The 22,168-nt window shown below is 41.1% G+C and overlaps 2 protein-coding genes across 2 annotated transcripts; both read left to right on the top strand.

Annotated features, from left to right (window-relative positions):
- Positions 1–14: 14 nt before the first annotated feature.
- LOC307027522 (ATP-binding cassette sub-family C member 8-like) lies at positions 15–20,419 on the top strand (the record flags this gene model as incomplete). The annotated part of the gene is made up of 7 exons (XM_079695791.1): positions 15–145; positions 1,172–1,250; positions 5,665–5,773; positions 9,889–9,992; positions 10,697–10,830; positions 11,032–11,094; positions 16,618–20,419. Coding segments are annotated over 7 exons (758 nt in total), but the record flags the coding sequence as incomplete, so codon positions are not given.
- Positions 20,420–21,255: 836 nt separating this feature from the next.
- Positions 21,256–21,934, top strand: LOC307027523 (ATP-sensitive inward rectifier potassium channel 8-like). Its single transcript, XM_079695792.1, has one exon. It carries the CDS (start codon positions 21,553–21,555, stop codon positions 21,901–21,903), a length of 351 nt encoding a protein of 116 aa, XP_079551918.1. The 5' UTR covers positions 21,256–21,552; the 3' UTR covers positions 21,904–21,934.
- The last annotated feature ends 234 nt before the right edge of the window (positions 21,935–22,168 follow it).

A 22,168-nucleotide genomic window follows, 5' to 3' on the forward strand; every position in this document is an offset into this window, starting at 1 on the left:
CCTCTCCCCCCCAGACGCCTCTCAGGTGCCGGAGAACTGGCCTCAGACCGGGGAGATAAAGATCCAGGATCTGTGTGTGCGCTACGACCCGATGCTGAAGCCGGTGCTCAAACACGTCAACATGTACATCGAGCCGGGCCAGAAGGTAATTATCACCGAGCTGTGACACACACACACACACACACACACACACACACACACACACACACACACACACACACACACACACACACACACACACACACACACACACACACACACACACACACACACACACACACACACACACACACACACACACACACACACACACACACTACCGGGGGGAGATAACACGTAGGGGCTGGAATGTATGGAGGAGCAGGACGTTCAGGGAAAGAGGGGGAAACATGAGAGGAGGATTTTACTTTGAGAATAAAGACACATTTTTGGGTATAGTGTGTTACTGTGGGTGTGTGAAGGCTATGGATGTAGTTAATTAATGATCATAAGTTGGGCATTAATAAAAAACGCCGAGTTTACTGTCAAAAGTTTATTTTTATTTTTAGAATACAATTTAAAAAAAAGACTTTTATTGATTTATTTATTTTTACGCTAAGCATTAATTATGAGAGCTCAAATTTATTCTCAAAATATTAAATCAGGGTTTTGTGTAAACCGGAAAACGGTATTTGTGTTTGTCAAAAACGGTATAATTACTCCAGAAATTTGACCAGTCAGACAGCTTTGTTTTTACGGAGCTCCGACGTCACATTGTTGTTGTTTACGTCCGCGGAGACATCTTGTAAACGGGCGTCATGTTGAAGTGAGAATTGATATATCTTATAAACAAGATCAGCGCCACAGTATCACCTCATACTATATCTAATAGTTGATTCATAAATCTGTGCCTCGTTATTATTCCTAACACCGAAAGTTCAACATCAACAAACAGTTTCCTCCCTCTCGTTGTCCTCCTCATGCTTTGCCCTGATACTCTTCTGTCCTGAACGCTCGTAAGAATTCCAGATTTTCTTTTGAACGTCGTATTTTTCTCTGAAGTCGCAGCCATGTGTGTTTCATTAACTGGAGACTACACTCCCTCCACACTCGGCACGTCTCTGCCACTCTCCGTCACCTCGCTGTGTGAACTCTCACCACCGTGTCACTCTGACCCTCTTCTCTCCGTCAGGTGGGAATCTGCGGACGCACCGGCAGCGGGAAGTCCTCTCTGTCTCTGGCCTTCTTCAACATGGTGGATATTTTCGAAGGTAGGTGTGGTATAGTAGTGGAGTACAAACACTTTGTTACTGTACTGAAGGACATTTTTCTGAATGGTTGCCAATGGCAACCTGGCAACCATTACTGTCGAGCCCTGACTTATTCAGTGTGTTCAACAGAGGTGGGAAGTAGTGAAGTACAAATACTTTGTTACTGTACTTAAGTAATACCTGTACTTTTACTTCTTACATGTTGAACACAAATACCTGTACTTTCTACTTCTCACATGTTGAACACAAATACCTGTACTTTCTACTTCTTACATGTTGAACACAAATACCTGTACTTTCTACTTCTTACATGTTGAACTCAAATACCTGTACTTTCTACTTCTTACATGTTGAACCCAAATACCTGTACTTCTACTTCTTACATGTTGAACACAAATACCTGTACTTTTACTTCTTACATGTTGAACACAAATACCTGTACTTTCTACTTCTTACATGTTGAACTCAAATACCTGTACTTTCTACTTCTTACATGTTGAACCCAAATACCTGTACTTTCTACTTCTTACATGTTGAACACAAATACCTGTACTTTCTACTTCTTACATGTTGAACTCAAATACCTGTACTTTCTACTTCTTACATGTTGAACCCAAATACCTGTACTTTCTACTTCTTACATGTTGAACTCAAATACCTGTACTTTCTACTTCTTACATGTTGAACACAAATACCTGTACTTTCTACTTCTCTCATTTTCCAAACAGGCTGGTTCCTTTAGTTTGAATGTGTGTTTGGTGGCGTGATCATTATTATTTAGAGTCATTGCGTGCCTATTGATTTGAACACGATCCGTGTATCCATCATTTCCTGGTCTTCTCTAAAGAAGAGGGACCAATGAAAACTTTGTCATGTTGCCGTTGGTCACCATGGAAACATTCATTAGCTAACAATGACATTATTGTTCTATTAATATAAAGGGAGGTCAGGTACTCTTTAAAACAGCTGCAAGTTATTGGTACTTTTTACTGAAGTACATTTCAAAGTCAGTACTTAAACACGAGTATCTGTACTTCTACTTGAGTAAAGGATGTGTGTACTTTTGACATCTCTCCTGTTAACAGAATCAGAGAAAGGTCACGGTAGTTTTCCCCTCCTTTAATCTCTTTCTTTCTTTCTCTGCTAAGTGTGTTTACGTTTCATTAAAGTAAAAGGTTCTTTAGATAATGTTTTGGGAATACTTCCAAAGGTTTCCCTCAGGGTTTTTTTATCCAGAGAAGCTCTTGAGTTACCCAGAAATCATCTCTGTTGGTCTCTTGAATTCCCCATCTTTCTCCTCAGCCGTTTGAAGATAAAAGGAGAGACTTCAAAATAAATCACTGTTGGACAGGACGGCACTTAGATCGTGATATCATGGATAAAAATAACTTTGTAGTAGTTTCCATTTTACTTTTAAAGAGTTATATTGAGCTATTGTGCGCGGTATGTATTTATGTATGTGTACAGTTCGCTGTATAAAACTGCATCTGTAAATTAAAATGTTTAATTAAAAAACAAACGATAAATAAATACAAATTCAACATAAAAATATAAAGAAATAAGATTAACTCAAACGATTGAATAATGAACAGATATTAAATAAAATAAACATATGCCATACTGGTGTGCTCCCCCCACCACTTGTCACCAATATATACAATCAACCCAGTGCCCAAAGATGCCTTCAAAATAATTTAATAATAAAACATTTGCTATACCTAGTAGCCGTCTGCGAGACACCGCGACACCCAGCCCGAAACACACACACAGCCTGGCTGGGAGTTTGTGTGTGTTCTCAGGCTGAGATCCGTGGTTTCTCGCTGTCTCACTGACCCCACACCAGTGAGCCAGCTCAGTGTCCCGCTCCTCGCAGCAGCGAGCCTCGCAACGTCCCGCCGAGTGTGTGTTTGAGGAAGTCCAAACGTAACGGCTCTGCGGACGTTACGTTACGTCACTATACCCGAAATACGTCACAGAACCCAAGAAGTAAACAATGGAAAAAGAGAAATCCCCAACGAGGCAGCACAGACAGGTCTTCTCTGTGTTAGAGTTTTACTCGCTACAGGGTGTACTTTGAGGGTTTGTGACTCTGCAGACCGTTTACATGCAGAAAAACCTTCATAACAAACAAGGGGACGGGTGATAACCAGAAAAGCATGACATGGGACCTTTAAATGATATGAAGCAATGTATAGCTCCAACAAAGAGCGTAGCCCCTTTTTAATTTCACCAGTTCTTACATTGGTCAGGCTTAGTTAAAGCTCATTTATCTGCACATTCCTTGTTGTTCTTTATGGTTTATTGCAGCTAAATTAAATGTACAATAACTGAGCCGTATTCCTTTCAAGATTACATCAGTTACTTCGTGTCAATTCCCTCGGGGCTGAACGCCAAAAACGACAAATGAGATTTGAAGAAATATATATATTAAAATCAGCTTTATTTTTGAAAGAGCTAAAAGGACACCAAAGCAGGAAAATGTGGTGACGCTAACCATTGAATTACATTTATACTCAATCTAACATGTGACTTAAACCCAAACACAGTTATAACCCTAAAGCCCGCGTCACACTGTCCCAAATTGACACCAGATGGACACACGATATATGGAATTGTGAATTTCGCACGAAGATGGCCCCGAACTTGGTCAACGGCCGAAGCAAGTACGATGCCTACAGAAGGCCACACGATGGCACCCGAACCACACACTCCGTCATGTTTCCATAGCAACAACAACTTCCTGTCAACAGCGTAAACTCGCCTTCAAAATAAAAGCATCTAAATAAAACAGGAAGTTAACCTAAATTACATGTAAGACATATATACAACTACAGCGACATAACACGATGGCTACACGACGGCATCGCGAGGGCTTCACGTAGTCGTTTGCCTTCCTGAGACAACCGGGCAGCTTCTTGTTTCCTTCGTATTGTCTTCATGAGGCGAAAAATGCCCGATGACACCGATGATCACACGAAGTAAAGACGAAGATGATACGATTTGACAAGATGCCCTCACGAGTGCCTTACGAAAGGCAAAATGGACACACAAATTCGACACGAAAATGAACCTTCGCCAGGTCATTCGGCAATTTTTTTGCATGCCAAAGATTTTGCCACCGCTCACGAAGTTGCTGCCGGAGCCTGAGAAACTCCACCGGCGGTCATACGATGGCTTAAGATGCCCTCACGAATGGCACGATGTTGTTACGATCAGAGCCAAATTTGAACATCTGGTGTCGATTTCAGGACAGTGTGACGCGGGCTTGAGTGAATACAGATGAGATATCTAAATGGGTTTTGGTTGAACTAAAGTATTACTGGAGGTTAATTAGTCGACTGGTTTCCCCTCAGATGTCCTAACGTCCACTTAACCTTCATTTCGGCTCTTCTTAAAATCTCCTGCAGGTCTCTCTTTGTGTTCCTCAGTGTGTTGTATTTTACTTTGAAATACCTGACAAAAGGACTTGAAGTAGACTCTTTTTAAAAGTAGATTAAATTAAGAACGTTGATAAAGACGTGGCACATTTTCCTGCGGTCATTTCCAGACTTTGAAAAGCAATGAAATCCCTTAAAGTCAGAATTTTGTGGGGATTTTAAAAGCAAATCGTAATCGTATCATTCTGTTTTCACTCTAGATAGAGACCATTGCTCGTTGACCGATGATCCAGACAAAAAGATTACACAGTCACTTTTTCCATTACACACACACACACACACACACACACACACACACACACACACACACACACACACACACACACACACACACACACACACACACACACACACAGCTGGGCAGACATTTCATTAAACAGTAAATTAAGACGTGTGTTTCGGCAGCGTTTCCTTATAAAGCAGTGAAATAAAAGCAGAGCGTCCTCTCTGCTCAGAACACCCTGGGTTCATGAGCCCAAAAATATCACATTGCATGCAACATAACTAAAATATTTATGTAAGGCATTGAAAGGCAAACTAGTCGAGGAGTTTTAAATTATAAATACAGATTTAATTGGATTGTTTTGGTTTAAAAATGCCAGAAAAAGAAGCAGTATTTTTTGACAATATAGGAAAACATTGCCATAATTTTCTGTGAGCAGGTTTTTTGTGACAGTTGCTCCATTTAAGAATGAAATAAACAAAAAAAACAAAAATATTAATATAATCGTAGAAGTGTAAGTAAGAATGTGCAAAAAAATATAATTAAATTACTTGATCGGATGTGTTTTTAAACCTCACAAGCTAAACTATCGGACCATTTTAAATCGTGGAGTACATCAACTTCATCAAATTTGCTTAACTACTCCAGGTGCCACATTTACACTAGAGGCAAAGAAGATTTGGTTTTATTGTTTTACAAAATGTTTTTTTATGGGCTGTAATTCGAGCATATGTTTATTTATATCTATTCACAGGGAAGATCGTCATCGATGGGATCGACATCTGTAAACTTCCTCTGCAAACGCTCAGGTCGAGACTCTCCATCATCCTGCAGGACCCCGTGCTGTTCAGTGGATCAATACGGTACACACACACACACACACACACACACACACACACACACACACACACACACACACACACACACACACACACACACACACACACACACACACACACACACACACATACCATGTATACATCACTTCAGGGGACATTACATTGACTTACATGCATTTCCCGGAGACTTATCCTAACCTTAACCATAACCAACACATGCCTAACCCTAATCTTTACCGTTACCCTAACCAAGTCTTCACCCTAAAATGAATGATTCCTCTCATGGGGACCTCAATTATGTCCCCATAACCCCCTTATGGGTCCCCACACGTGACTGTGTAAACAGATGTAGGTCCCCACAAGGATAGTAATGCTAGGCCACACACACACACACACAGAGACACACACACCCACATACACTTAAACAAAGCTTCAGTATATCGTTTTTGAATAACGTCCGTATAAAAGTAAACATTACTGTTGATATATTTTCAATATGGGATTACATTTGTTCAACTGTTTTCCATCTGTGTTTTTCCTGCTGAAGAGAATGCTAAACCTACATAAGGACAACATGTAAACAATGATAGTCCAAATGTCTAGCGCTATGTAGACTTGTTTGTGTTTCTGTTGTTGTATAGGGCAGTACAGGAAAGAGTCCTAAAGCCTGGAAATAAGTCGTAATTTGACCACTTCCTGTGGCTGAAAGTGTTTTTGGTCAGACGCCGGAAATAAGGTCTGTGGTTAACACAAGCTAAATTAATATTTTTCCATGACATAAAATACGCCAGTAAATACACCGCTGGTTAATTTTAAAACGGTGTTGTCTAAATGAGACGACTAAACGTCATCACGCCCAACATTAGCCGCCTTTAGCTTAGCGGTGGTGACGTGAAGTCATGTGACCGTGCTGTAGTTCCTTTATAGCCCAACATTAGCCTCCTTTAGCTTAGCGGTGGTGACGTGAAGTCATGTGACCGTGCTGTAGTTCCTTTATAGCCCAACATTAGCCTCCTTTAGCTTAGCGGTGGTGACGTGAAGTCATGTGACCGTGCTGTAGTTCCTTTATAGCCCAACATTAGCCGCCTTTAGCTTAGCGGTGGTGAAGTGAAGTCATGTGACCGTGCTGTAGTTCCTTTATAGCCCAACATTAGCCACCTTTAGCTTAGTGGTGGTGACGTGAAGTCATGTGACCGTGCTGTAGTTCCTTTATAGCCCAACATTAGCCTCCTTTAGCTTAGCGGTGGTGACGTGAAGTCATGTGACCGTGCTGTAGTTCCTTTATAGCCCAACATTAGCCACCTTTAGCTTAGTGGTGGTGACGTGAAGTCATGTGACCGTGCTGTAGTTCCTTTATAGCCCAACATTAGCCACCTTTAGCTTAGTGGTGGTGACGTGAAGTCATGTGACCGTGCTGTAGTTCCTTTATAGCCCAACATTAGCCTCCTTTAGCTTAGCGGTGGTGAAGTGAAGTCATGTGACCGTGCTGTAGTTCCTTTATAGCCCAACATTAGCCACCTTTAGCTTAGTGGTGGTGACGTGAAGTCATGTGACCGTGCTGTAGTTCCTTTATAGCCCAACATTAGCCTCCTTTAGCTTAGCGGTGGTGACGTGAAGTCATGTGACCGTGCTGTAGTTCCTTTATAGCCCAACATTAGCCACCTTTAGCTTAGCGGTGGTGATCTGAAGTCATGTGACCGTGCTGTAGTTCCTTTATAGCCCAACATTAGCCTCCTTTAGCTTAGCGGTGGTGACGTGAAGTCATGTGACCGTGCTGTAGTTCCTTTATAGCCCAACATTAGCCACCTTTAGCTTAGCGGTGGTGACGTGAAGTCATGTGACCGTGCTGTAGTTCCTTTATAGCCCAACATTAGCCTCCTTTATCTTAGCGGTGGTGACGTGAAGTCATGTGACCGTGCTGTAGTTCCTTTATAGCCCAACATTAGCCTCCTTTAGCTTAGCGGTGGTGACGTGAAGTCATGTGACGTGCTGTAGTTCCTTTATAGTCTAATGTTAGCTTTTTATGCCAATGATCTTAAAGTGATGATGAGAGATGATCCTGTTGAACACGATGTGTAAATATAAATTGGATTTCAAACTTCTTGTCGAGGGAAAAAGATGCTAACTTCCTACAAAAATACGTCATAACTGCTCTACTCCATGACATGACATCAGAGCTTAAAGAAGAATAAAGAAAACCTTATTTGTGACATTTCATTTCAAGCAAAGCCTGAAACTGCAGCAAACAGTGAATCATTAACAGAGAAGAGTGAGACGTGTTTGTCCTGAAGACTTTTGTCACATGATGACACACAGTCACAGCTGTGGGGTCAACAGGTCAACCCAGCTGGAAATCTGAGTGTTTCACAGACAGCAGAACGTGAGGAGGTCTTCCTACCCCCCCCCCCCCCCCCTCCTCCTCCTCCCCCCCTCCTCCTCATCCTCCCTCTCTGTTTGTATTAGTAGAAGACACGTTGACTCTGTGTTTGTTATAAAAGACAAAGAGCATGTGCTATTTGTTTGGACAGATATGGCACTCTGCGTAACTGTGTGTGAGAGAGACAGAGAGTGTGAGATACAGAAAGTGTGTGTGTGTGTGTGTGTGTGTGTGTGTGTGTGTGTGTGTGTGTGTGTGTGTGTGTGTGTGTGTGTGTGTGTGTGTGTGTGTGTGTGTGTGTGTGTGTGTGTGTGTGTGTGTGTGTGTGTGTGTGTGTGTGTGTGTGTGTGTGTGTGTGTGTGTGTGTGTGTGTGTGTGTGTGTGTGTGTGTGTGTGTGTAATGTGTATGTGTGTGTCTTGGCGTTTCTCCCGTTCATGTGAACGTAAGCCCGGGGTGAATGGTCGACAGTAACTGTTTCTCTTTATTATCTGAGATGTCCTGACTCCACCACGGAGAATTTAGAGGAGTTTAAATATTGAGAATAAACAAGGGAATTAATTGAGTGTAACATTAACAACAATCACCGCCAATAACCTAATGTGACAAAGAGATGTATGTTCTGTATTTGTGCTGTATGTAAGGTGAACTCCATCATTCAGTGTCTTATCTAAAGAAAAGAAAAAGCTCTACTTAGTCATTTATAAGTAAGTTTAATTTCTCCCTAATAATAAAGGTAAACTGCATCATTAGGCGCTTTCACACCGCAGTGCTTTTCCCACTTTAGTTCATCAGAACTAAGTACAGATCGCGTTCACACCGGAATAAATTCCCTGAGGGAGGATTAGGCAAATGAAGCCGCTGACGTCACTTCTTCTTCTTCTGCTTTGGGTTTACTGGCAGGCCGCAAACCACTTCACGGCGTATACTGCCACCCGAAGTCCCCGACCGGAAGTCCCCGGAGTTGGGGACTGGCTTCAGTAGAAGCTGCTGGGACTCCCAGCAGCTTCTACTGAAGCCTTCAGAGTAAATCGCCAAAACGCCGACACCTCCTCATCTCCACCGCTCCCATGTTTTCTTTTGTGTTGCCATAAGTTAGTCTCTCTGCGTTGGTGCGCTGGGCTAATGCTAATGCTAATAATGCTAATGCTAGGATAATAAAATGGCGGCTTCACAAAACTTTTCAGAGTTTTACGGGGCGTGGTTTGCAATCCGCCCAGCCAATCAGAAATGGGAACCTTTTTCTCCCATGAAAATCCCTGGCGGTAAAAAGGTTCTCATGAACTAATGTTTGTTCCGGACTTTTTGGTGTGAACGCGACATTTCGGAACTAAAGTGGGAAAAGTACTGCGGTATGAAAGCGACTATTGAGTATATGGGAATAAACACTAAATATATACATAAACAGTAGAAATACATATCTTAAAAGTATAATAAAGTTACAGATCTTCATGCGTCTTTATCCAGAATCTCACCAGAATCTCTCTGTGCCTTTTTTCTCAACTTTTCCATTTTAGTGCAAATTTCAAATCATTTTTACAGTTAAAATGTGACGATCAAACACTAACATATCTGAGTGATTTGATGAAAATGCAAGCATTAAATCAGCAATTAATAAATGAAAGGTAGGTACTGGTAATACTTCTTACTTTAGACATTGTTAACTTTCTTTCTGTAATATATCAACAGCTAGATGCATCTTCCCATCGCCTTCTGACTGATTAAATATGTACAAATACTGAGAGATGTTGCATTGAATTGCAGGTTTAATCTGGATCCAGAGAGGACGTGCAGTGATGATCGGCTCTGGGAGGCGTTAGAGATCGCTCAGTTGAAGAACATGGTCAAAACGCTGCCTGGAGGGCTAGGTAATCGCTTAAAACCACAGAAAACATCTTTTTTATAGCACCCTAAAGTCTGTTTTTCACTCCTGCAGGAACAGTTGATCATCAGGTTGAATTAAGGTGTAATTTATGCATTTGATGGTTAAATTAAATTCCATGTCACTTGTTAGATTATTTTATCCAAAGACTTACATATTCAATACTGTGGGCAATCCCCACAGGAGCAATTTGGGGTGAAGTGTCTCAGGGACACAACGACATGCTGACTGCAGTGGGACTCAAACTTGCTATCTCCTGATTCTAAGTTCAGCGCACTATCCCACTGAGCCACAGCCTCCCCTTATATAGTGTAATATATCATCTCGAATGTTTGTATATATATGTTAGATTTCACATGTGAGACACTGAAAAGTCAATTAATATGTAAATTTCTCACATGTTGATGGTCCGAATATTTTAAATATGAGAAATATTGATGGGATGTAACGATGCATCGTGAACCGGTTAGAAATCGGTACAGAGCATACATGTACGTTGTTTTGTACCGTTTATATAAATACAGAATTATTTTTCAGTCATAATTTGACCGAAGCTCATTCTGTTAAAAAAAAAAAAAAAAAAAAAAACATGAGAAAATCGTATCGTGAACTTAAAATCGTGAATCGAATCGTGAGTTGAGTGTATCGTCCCTAGTGATGCGTTGTAAAGTGTAATGTGTGTGTTTTCAGACGCGGTGGTGACGGAAGCCGGGGAGAACTTCAGCGTGGGTCAGAGGCAGCTCTTCTGTCTGGCTCGGGCCTTCGTGAGGAAGAGCAGCATCCTCATCATGGACGAAGCCACCGCCTCTATAGACATGGCCACGGTGTGTGTGTGTGTGTGTGTGTGTGTGTGTGTGTGTGTGTGTGTGTGTGTGTGTGTGTGTGTGTGTGTGTGTGTGTGTGTGTGTGTGTGTGTGTGTGTGTGTGTGTGTGTGTGTGTGTGTGTGTGTGTGTGTGTGTGTGTGTGTGTGTGTGTGTGTGTGGATATTCTCTGAAATTAATGTGAAAAATGTTTCTTCTTCCAGGAAAACATCTTACAGAAAGTCGTGATGACAGCGTTTGCAGACCGGACCGTCGTCACAATCGCAGTAAGTCTCTCCGTCTCTTCTTCTACTGATTGTTGTTGTTGTTGTTGTTAAAAAGCAATAACAACACAAGATTTAATATAACCAGTTCAACAACTTCCAGCAGTTTCATTGTGCTGAGGTCAGGGTTTCCCACACATAGACTTTACTTGGGCGGGCAGCCCGCGTATTTGATATGTATTGTGAACGCAACGCTGCACAAATGTGGGCCTGCCTCACACAGGGGGCTGGCTGTCTACATGACGTGGCCTGCCTCACACAGGGGGCTGGCTGTCCACATGACGTGGCCTGCCTCACAGAGGGGGCTGGCTGTCCACATGACGTGGCCTGCCTCACACAGGGGGCTGGCTGTCCACATGACGTGGCCTGCCTCACACAGGGGGCTGGCTGTCTACATGACGTGGCCTGCCTCAAACAGGGGGCTGGCTGTCCACATGACGTGGCCTGCCTCACACAGGGGGCTGGCTGTCCACATGACGTGGCCTGCCTCACACAGGGGGCTGGCTGTCTACATGACGTGGCCTGCCTCACACAGGGGGCTGGCTGTCTACATGACGTGGCCTGCCTCACACAGGGGGCTGGCTGTCTACATGACGTGGCCTGCCTCACACAGGGGGCTGGCTGTCTACATGACGTGGCCTGCCTCACACAGGGGGCTGGCTGTCCACATGACGTGGCCTGCCGACATGGCCTCTGTCATACAGATCATACATCAGAGCCCTCGATTGGTCTCTGTGTGTCATTCAAGCTCGGGATCACCTCAGCTCAGGTGAGATGAAGGACTCTGAGTGTTTAGATAGTTAACTTAGTCTAAGTTCTCAGTGGGTCTCAGACGGTTTGGTCACCATTTATGTAAACACATATTTCCATTTGAGGGGGGAGTGATTAACCAAACGCATGAATAAAAGAGAGCTAAAACTAGTCTTTGCTGCTTCCTCAAAGAGGAGCAGGGGGAGAGAGGGGGAGAGGAGGGAGAGGGGGAGACAGGTGAGGCTGATTCAGGAGCACAGGCACACTCACAACTATAAATGAACCAAGAATAAACAAGTTTCAGTGTTTTTTTCATATTAGAAATGGTATGTTATTGGTTATGGCCATGATTTTATAATTATTGAAATGTACACAGTTCTGTTTCATATACTCTAGGTGTTTCCATAGATCTAGTCTCTTTATTTGCCCCTCAAAGTGCACCAGATTGATGCTTTTAACTCTAAAATGTAAAACAAACCTTACCGGGGGAGCATGCCCCCGGACCCCCTAGAGGAGTTGAGGTCCACCCCCACTTAAAATCACATGGACAGGTTCCGATTTACAATTTTTGTTTAAATAGAACCCATGTCCATATGTTTATTTGTGGTAGTAGATTTAAACTATAGGGCTATCACTCTGGGCAGCAACGATGTACATGTTCAGAATAAGTCCAGCAAAATGGCCGCGGTGCTGTCTGCCTGACTTAATGTCTCGGTCCGACCCTGCCTGAACCTGTTCGCTCTGCCATCGCGTGAAGGGTCTGCTCACACGCGACCAACAGAAAGGTTCATGTTAATGTTGTTGCACGTCGCACGAGCACGTCACCTCACCCACCCACCCCCCCCCCCCCCCCCACCCGCCACCACAAGTGTATTTCAGATGGGTGGGGAACACTGGAGGTTGTTTTGTCCAGTAGATGCAGACATGTAGCTCCTTTTCTCTCTGAGCTCCATGTGCATTATATTCCCTTTGAAGATGCTTCATGCATTTCCTTTTCCTGAACCTTTCTCTCTTTCTGTTTCTCCACTAAAGATGTAAGAAGTTAATATTCCAGATGCTTGAATGCTGACTTCTTGCTCTCTCTGTGATACCGTCTTTTTGCACTTTTCTGTCCTTTTAAACATTTCTTTCTCCCATCCTCCCTTCTTCTATCCCCTCTCGTTATGATTGTTTCCCATCATCCTCTTCCTCCTCCCCCTCCTCCTCCTCCTCCTCCCCTCAGCACCGTGTGTCCTCCATCTTGGACTCAGAGCAGGTGTTGGTCTTCTCTTCTGGCCTCTTGGTGGAAAGTGACTCTGGTCCCAACCTCTTATCTCAGAAGGAAAGTCTCTTCAGTGTGTTAGTGAGGACTCACAAGTAGACCCTCCTCTTCCTCCTCTTCCTCCTCCTCTTCTTCTTCCATTTCTCTGTTTTCCACTGGTCCTCCTGGCTGAGTCAGAGCTGCAGTCTGGGACAGTCTGGTTGGTATCACGTCAAAACTTCTGCATGCTCTTTTGTGGACGTTTTATAAGCATGCATAAAGGTCCCCCATTAAACTGTTCTTCATCAATACATCACAGGTCTCAGATATATCCAGAGCCTGTCTCTGATTGGCTGAAACACCAAACAGATCATTGCAGCATTACCCATAATCCCCTCTGTTTCAGCCCTGTTTCCAAAGTGCTGATTCTCTGTCTGTTACTTTAGATGAAAATAAGGAGCCCCTCCCCACGCCCCTCTGAGAGAGATATGGTTACAAAGAACTCAATGGGGGGGGGTTACCTTGGTTACTGATTGGCTAATGGTTACTCAAGACAACACATCGTTATGACATCATAAAGTGGCCAAAATCTGATCAGCTCATTTTCAGACAGGTTTTTATAGAAATGGATCAAAAAGAGAGAGAATCTTTGTTCCTGAGACTTTCAGAGTCTCTTTCCACAGAGGGGACACATGTTGATGTAGAAGAGACATGAAGAAGAGGGGACACATGTTGATGTAGAAGAGACATGAAGAAGAGGGGACACATGTTGATGTAGAAGAGACATGAAGAAGAGGGGACACATGTTGATGTAGAAGAGACATGAAGAAGAGGGGACACATGGTGATGTAGAAGAGACATGAAGAAGAGGGGACACATGTTGATGTAGAAGAGACATGAAGAAGAGGGGACACATGTTGATGTAGAAGAGACATGAAGAAGAGGGGACACATGTTGATGTAGAAGATACATGAAGAAGAGGGGACACATGTTGATGTAGAAGAGACATGAAGAAGAGGGGACACATGTTGATGTAGAAGAGACATGAAGAAGAGGGGACACATGTTGATGTAGGAGAGACATGAAGAAGAGGGGACACATGTTGATGTAGAAGAGACATGAAGAAGAGGGGACACATGTTGATGTAGAAGAGACATAAAGAAGAGGGGACACATGTTGATGTAGAAGAGACATGAAGAAGAGGGGACACATGTTGATGTAGGAGAGACATGAAGAAGAGGGGACACATGTTGATGTAGGAGAGACATGGAGAAGAGGGGACACATGTTGATGTAGAAGAGACATGGAGAAGAGGGGACACATGTTGATGTAGAAGAGACATGAAGAAGAGGGGACACATGTTGATGTAGAAGAGACATAAAGAAGAGGGGACACATGTTGATGTAGAAGAGACATGAAGAAGAGGGGACACATGTTGATGTAGGAGAGACATGAAGAAGAGGGGACACATGTTGATGTAGAAGAGACATAAAGAAGAGGGGACACATGTTGATGTAGAAGAGACATAAAGAAGAGGGGACACATGTTGATGTAGAAGAGACATGAAGAAGAGGGGACACATGTTGATGTAGAAGAGACATGAAGAAGAGGGGACACATGCTGATGTAGAAGAGACATGAAGAAGAGGGGACACATGTTGATGAAGAAGAGACATGAAGAAGAGGGGACACATGTTGATGTAGGAGAGACATGAAGAAGAGGGGACACATGTTGATGTAGAAGAGACATGAAGAAGAGGGGACACATGTTGATGTAGAAGAGACATGAAGAAGAGGGGAAACATGTTGATGTAGAAGAGACATGGAGAAGAGGGGACACATGGTGATGTAGAAGAGACATGAAGGAGAGGGGACACATGTTGATGTAGAGGAGACATGGAGAAGAGGGGACACATGGTGATGTAGAAGAGACATGAAGGAGAGGGTACACATTGTGATGTAGAGGAGACATGAAGAAGAGGGGACACATGTTGATGTAGAAGAGACATGAAGAAGAGGGGACACATGTTGATGTAGAAGAGACATGAAGAAGAGGGGACACATGTTGATGTAGAAGAGACATGAAGAAGAGGGGACACATGTTGATGTAGAAGAAACATGAAGAAGAGGGGACACATGTTGATGTAGAAGAGACATGGAGAAGAGGGGATACATGTTGATGTAGAAGAGACATGGAGAAGAGGGGACACATGTTGATGTAGAAGAGACATGGAGAAGAGGGGACACATGTTGATGTAGAGACATGAAGAAGAGGGGACACATGTTGATGTAGAAGAAACATGAAGAAGAGGGGACACATGTTGATGAAGAAGAGACATGGAGAAGAGGGGACACATGTTGATGTAGAAGAGACATGGAGAAGAGGGGACACATGTTGATGTAGAAGAGACATGAAGAAGAGGGGACACATGTTGATGTAGAAGAGACATGAAGAAGAGGGGACACATGTTGATGTAGATGAGACATGGAGAAGAGGGGACACATGTTGATGTAGAAGAGACATGAAGAAGAGGGGGACACATGTTGATGTAGAAGAGACATGAAGAAGAGGGGACACATGTTGATGTAGAAGAGACATGAAGAAGAGGGGACACATGTTGATGTAGAAGAGACATGGAGAAGAGGAGACACATGTTGATGTAGAAGAGACATGAAGAAGAGGGGACACATGTTGATGTAGAAGAGACATGAAGAAGAGGGGACACATGTTGATGTAGAAGATACATGAAGAAGAGGGGACACATGTTGATGTAGGAGAGACATGGAGAAGAGGGGACACATGTTGACGTAGAAGAGACATGGAGAAGAGGGGACACATGTTGATGTAGAAGAGACATGGAGAAGAGGGGACACATGTTGATATAGAAGAGACATGAAGAAGAGGGGACACATGTTGACGTAGAAGAGACATGAAGAAGAGGGGACACATGTTGACGTAGAAGAGACATGAAGAAGAGGGGACACATGTTGATGTAGAAGAGACATGAAGAAGAGGGGACACATGTTGACGTAGAAGAGACATGAAGAAGAGGGGACACATGTTGACGTAGAAGAGACATGAAGAAGAGGGGACACATGTTGATGTAGAAGAGACATGAAGAAGAGGGGACACATGTTGACGTAGAAGACCACTTGGTTTAAACTACACATTAAAGTTTAGAAGCCACCGTAGAGCTCGGTATTCATTTTTATTTAATTTTTATTGTAAATAATTTGAATGTATTTTTATTGTAAATAATTTGAATGTATTTTTATTGTCTTTTGTCGTATCTTATCTTATTTTAGTTTTATTTCCTTTTGTATTCCACTCACATCTTGTCTTCTCATCTTGCTATAACTCCATCATATGTATTTATTTGTTTATTCCACACCTGGCAGTTATTCTAAAACAAGACATGTTCACTTGTACTGGTGGTTGTTTTTATAGCGCATGGTGGAACCTGCCTCTACGATGTTGTTGTTGTTGTTTGTTTTGTCTATACACATATTGATTGATATACTGCTTTGTGTCCGCAGCACCGCGTCCACACCATCCTCGAGGCCGACCTGGTCATCGTGATGAAGCGAGGAAACATCTTGGAGTACGACAAACCGGAGACTCTCCTGGAACAAGAGGACGGGATGTTCGCCTCCTTCGTCCGAGCCGACATGTAGACTCGTGTCGGTCAGAAACGCTCCACGACTGACGGACACTGCTTTTGACTTTTCGTACGTGTCTAACGCTTCTCTGTGACTCTACGGCAGTGTGGGGAGGACGGTAATGTGCGACGATAACGAGAAGCTTCTTCAGATCCAGACACATTATCAGAACATGGTACTTGAATCAGTCAGTCGATCAAAAACTGCCTTTTCAATTCAGAAATGAAATGTACAAACCCTATTTATCATTTCAACGATAATCCAATTCGCTTTTTATCGGGCCCAGGAGTTCAAAACTTTTAATCTCAATCAGATCCGATCAGATTTTGAAATCCCATTTTTTGTGATCCAGGATCAGACATCTGGAGTTCAAAGCAATTCAGGATAGGATCAGCCTGATCCAGGTTACGATTTTTCAAGATGACTAGATCCTGAATATCAGTGCTTTAATCCTACCGATCGCCATCTAGTGGACACTAAAAATATTACAAGGAAGACAAGAGACCACATTGCAGAGACATCTAATGTTTAATTATATTTTTTTATTTGAAAGCTGATGACAGATGATGGACTTTTTTTTTGTTGAAGATATTTTTACTTTAATCTAAATTACATTTGTGATTGACAATCTTTGCTCTTACACTTTTATGAGCATCAACATTTATGTCATCAACATTTGGTTGAAAAAAAAATAGGCCACCACAAACGTGAGCAAAAATGGGAAAAATAAAATTGATTTCCCATGAAGGCTAAAAAGTGTGTATTATTTCAGTTAACAAACTTTGCCATTTTATTTAAACTGCAACATATTTTAAAATAAATGGTACAGTACATTTTGCTCTGGTAATCCACTGGAAACCCACCCCTCTGGTGGGATCAGGGTAATCCAGTTTTTTGGGATCAAACTGATCCCAATCCTGTGTTGTCGGTTTGAACTACCCGTTTTCAAGATTTGATCCAGATTAAAGCTTGGATTGGATTTCCTGATCTGATCGGATATCAAAATAATCCTAATCCTGTTTTTTGGTTTTGAACTCCCCAAAATCCAAATCTGATCTGATCAGATAGGGATTCAAAGTTTTGAACTCCTGGGCCCAGGTTATCTAATTTCAATATTAAAAATAGAAAGGACACATATCCTGGGAGGTTTTCGGTACATTCAAATGTAGAAATTAGAATTTTTTTATGTCTAATTGTAATATAAATGGCTTTATTTGGATTTAAAATAGATAACTTGAGATACATATGGCTGCAAATAGTGGACAAATATACATTTCTTCATAAAAAGGAATAACTATTGAGATATTTCTACAACTTCAGGTGTTTCAAGGCAGAATGTATGAGTATATAAGGCTTTCTGTAAATGATCATTACGGATTTACATATATTGGAAAGTTATGAAATGTATTTTAAACACGTATCAGTGGTATTACTCTCGAGCACAATAATAAGGAGGGGAGGAACTTGTATTTTTAAATATCTGAATGTTGGCTCTGGCCAGTTGTTTCTGCATCGAGCAGTTTTTAAATAATAGGATCTGATATTTTAGATGTGTGCTTTGTATTTCATGTGACATAGAAGTAAAACTGATAGAAGCTGCATCCAAAATGTCCTGGAAGATTAGTCCCATCATATCAGGAGTTTGAGGACAACACACTGACGTCCCTTTGCTTTAACTTGTGGGTCTTTTTGGGGCACATTTCGTCCTGAAAAAAGAAACTAGGAGTTCAAAGCTGTTTTTGTTTCTTTGTTCGCAAACACTTCCTTTGGACGAGATAAGCGTGTGTGTGTGTGTGTGTGTGTGTGTGTGTGTGTGTGTGTGTGTGTGTGTGTGTGTGTGTGTGTGTGTGTGTGTGTGTGTGTGTGTGTGTGTGTGTGTGTGTGTGTGTGTGTGTGTGTGTGTGTGTGTGTGTGTGTGTGTGTGTGTGGCAGAGATATACCAGAAACAAATCCAAAATGTGATTTTTCACTTTCCAAAGAACCCTTTTTTTTCTTCTTGATATTTAGAAACAGTATAACCCGATCTTTTCACTTATCAGGTATCAAACTGACTGATAAAACATTTGATTAGGATTCATTTCGTAAGGATAGACCTGGGTTACCCTCCTCCCCTCGGCTCCATATCTCCGGTCATGAGTTTAATTTCAATTTAATTTCCAGAAGTTGGGTATTTTATTTCTCCTAAATGCCATCTTTTCTCTATCAGTTGTATTTCTGTGCAGCTCTAGTGAAACACTGAAGGGTCTCTCTCAGTCTGAGACCCCGCTGTCTGTCTGGGTCGTGCTTTGCTGTACAAATATTATCCTGTGGGGACAAAAGACCCCAAAATGTACTCCCCATTGACTCACATTCACTCCCATTAACCCCTGATATATTTAAAGGTTACTGCTCACTGATGTTGATTTCAAAAGCTCTAAGATATTCAATTACAATCCTCTTTTCATGCTGCATTAATCAACATTTACATACAATATAAAAGCCCATTTCTACCAGAAAAGATTCAGCAAGTCACAAAGTATCTGGAAATACTGACTTTTATGAATCAAAATATTAAAAAAATTCTCAAAATATTACGATTTTTTTTCTCAAAATATTAAGAATTTCTCACAAAATATTTTTAAAAAATCGCAAATTATTAATCTTACGATTTGTTTGCGAAATATCTCCGATAAATATTACAATTTTTTTCGATACAAATGAAGATTTTTTTCGCTAAATATTACGATGTTTTCGCTAAATATTACGATGTTTTCGCTAAATATTACGATTCTCCCCGCAACATTTCTCCCAAAAATCGTAAGATTTTTTTGCAAAACATTACATTTTTTTTTGCTAAATATTACGAATTTTTCGCACATTTTTCCCAAAATATTATTATTCTCAAAATACAAAAGCCCATTTCTGCCAATTTAAGGCATTTTAAATATACTTTATTGGAAAAGTATGATTTACTGATCTGGAAATCTCAAAATATAAAAAATATTGAGATTTTTTTCCCCAAATATTCAAAATGATTCTCAAAAGATAACGATTTTTTTTCAAAGTTATAACTTATCCCTTCATATTGTTTTGACATACTTTGTATCTTATTAAAAGAGACATTATTAAAAGAATCATTCAGTATGTCAAAATACTGAAGTTATAATAACGTTGAAATATATACATTTTTTTCCTTATCCAGACACAAAAGTCTTCCATTAAATGCGTGTGAGGTGCTTTTGTCCCTTTTTGTATTTTTGAGATGAATTATACTCACTTTGCTTCCTGATGGCATGTTTTAAATGACTTTGTACTGTACAGATATACATTATTTAGCAAGAATTTCATTCATTTAGTTTTTTTGACAAGAAAGCAGTATCAATTACCATCTTTACATCTTATATCTCATGTTTGTTCTTTTTAAATAGAAAATGCATCACAAGTGTGGGTTTATTTATGTTTGACAGCTCATTGTAACACAGTAAACACTCATAAAAGCACATTTGAATGTTATAACAATGCATCTTAGTACCATTTGATTTCATTTTTACTATAAATGTATGTACGTGTACATTCTGTATATCCAATACTTTTTATCTCGCTCAGTATTATTATTATTATTATTATTATACTTATTATTATTATAATGTGTGCCTCAGTTTTTTTACACTTAAAATGATAATAAAGGGTTTTGAGTGACTTCGTGCCTTCTTGTTTCTTTCTGATCTCATACAATAAATTGCTAACGGGCGCCCCCTGGTGGCTGAGCGTCACATCTCTACAGATCAATTCTACTCTTTTTTAAATCATTTAAATCATTTCTGACAGCCAAAAACATGCCAAGAAGTATGTCAGAGAGAGAGATTAATTGAATATTTATTTATTTATTAATTTCCCTATATTTAAGGCTATTACATGTTTAATTATATATTAATTATTTCTATATTTTAGGCTTTTAATGTATATTTATTTAATTTCTATATTTTAGGCCATTAGGCCATGTATTTATTTTTCAATATTGTAGACAATAGATGTATATATATATCTATAGTTTAGGCTATTACATTTATATATGTTTTCTGTATTCAAGGCTATTTAATATATATTTATTATCACAATGCAAACATTCTTAACATGTCCTAATGTCACCCACTGACTATTTAATTAAAAGTTATTAGTAAGTATTCATATTCACACAAGTCTGTGTGGTTGTATTTATTAACAGCTATCCATTTAGTCCACATATATAATTGTATAATATAACTGAGGACTATTTCCAAATGATTTATTTTTGTAAAAGATCAATTAATCTGTTTTTATTTTTTAATTGGAGAAAGGTCCAAAACGCTCAAAGAAAAAGGAAATCTGGACTTTAAATGTTGTACAAAAGTTCTCATTGATTTTTGTAAATACTGATTCAAAGTTACATGCATATAGTTATGACATTAACTTATTGAGATATTTGTATTGGTGCTATTGTTTGTTTTGTCAAACAATTCCAACACGTTTTCTTTGAAACACATAAATGAGTCATTTTCAAGGGAGGTTTTTATTCGTTTGGCTTTAAACGTCGTGTTTTCCGAGGGTCACCGAGCGGTCCTTGAAGGCAGCAGCAGGTCTGGGGCTCTGGAAGTTTGTCCTACGTCAACAGGAGAGGAGCGCGTCCTCCCTCAGAGGAAACTTCCTCCAAATGTGGACACACGGAACAGACTTTGCGCGTCTTTCTGTGCGCTTTTCCTGCAGGTGGACATGCTGGATCCGCGCGTAATTACGCACTAAAACCCGGATTAAAACACACTTTTCACCCTTTTTGGACTCACATTCAACAAGGAGATGTTGGCGAGAAAGAGCATCATCCCGGAGGAGTTTGGACTCCCGGGGCTCGCCTCTCGGATGCCCCGAAAACCGGTGTTCAGGGACCGGGTAAACAAGGCGCGCTTCATCGCCAAAAACGGATCGTGCAACTTGGCGCACAAGAACATCCGGGAGCAGGGGAGATTCCTGCAGGACGTGTTCACCACGCTGGTGGACCTGAAGTGGCGGTTCACGCTGGTCATCTTCTCCACCACCTTCGTCAGCAGCTGGCTGCTGTTCGCCATGAGCTGGTGGCTCGTGGCGTTTGCGCACGGGGACCTGGACCCGGTGCGGCACAACGGCACACACTGCGTCACCGACGTCAAGTAAGAGAGATATTAGAGTCGTCAGTATTATAAAAAGTATATATAAAAGTGTGGTTTGGGTTGTTAGAGTGTCTTTTATTAGACTTAAAACATTTCTCTTCCACCCTTACTTGATGCAAACTCTCCTCTCCTTCGTCTCTTCCTCCATTTTTTATTCGATAAATGAGGAGGAGTAATACAAAAGAAAATATATTAATTAAGGCAGGAAGTAACATAAGTTTTTCTCCCATCCTTACAGGGAGAGTTCAGTAAAGATTGTTGGAGGGGAG

The sequence above is a fragment of the Notothenia rossii genome (genome assembly GCF_949606895.1).
Source record: "Notothenia rossii genome assembly, contig: scaffold_417, whole genome shotgun sequence".
In the NCBI taxonomy this organism is placed as follows: Eukaryota; Metazoa; Chordata; class Actinopteri; order Perciformes; family Nototheniidae; genus Notothenia; species Notothenia rossii.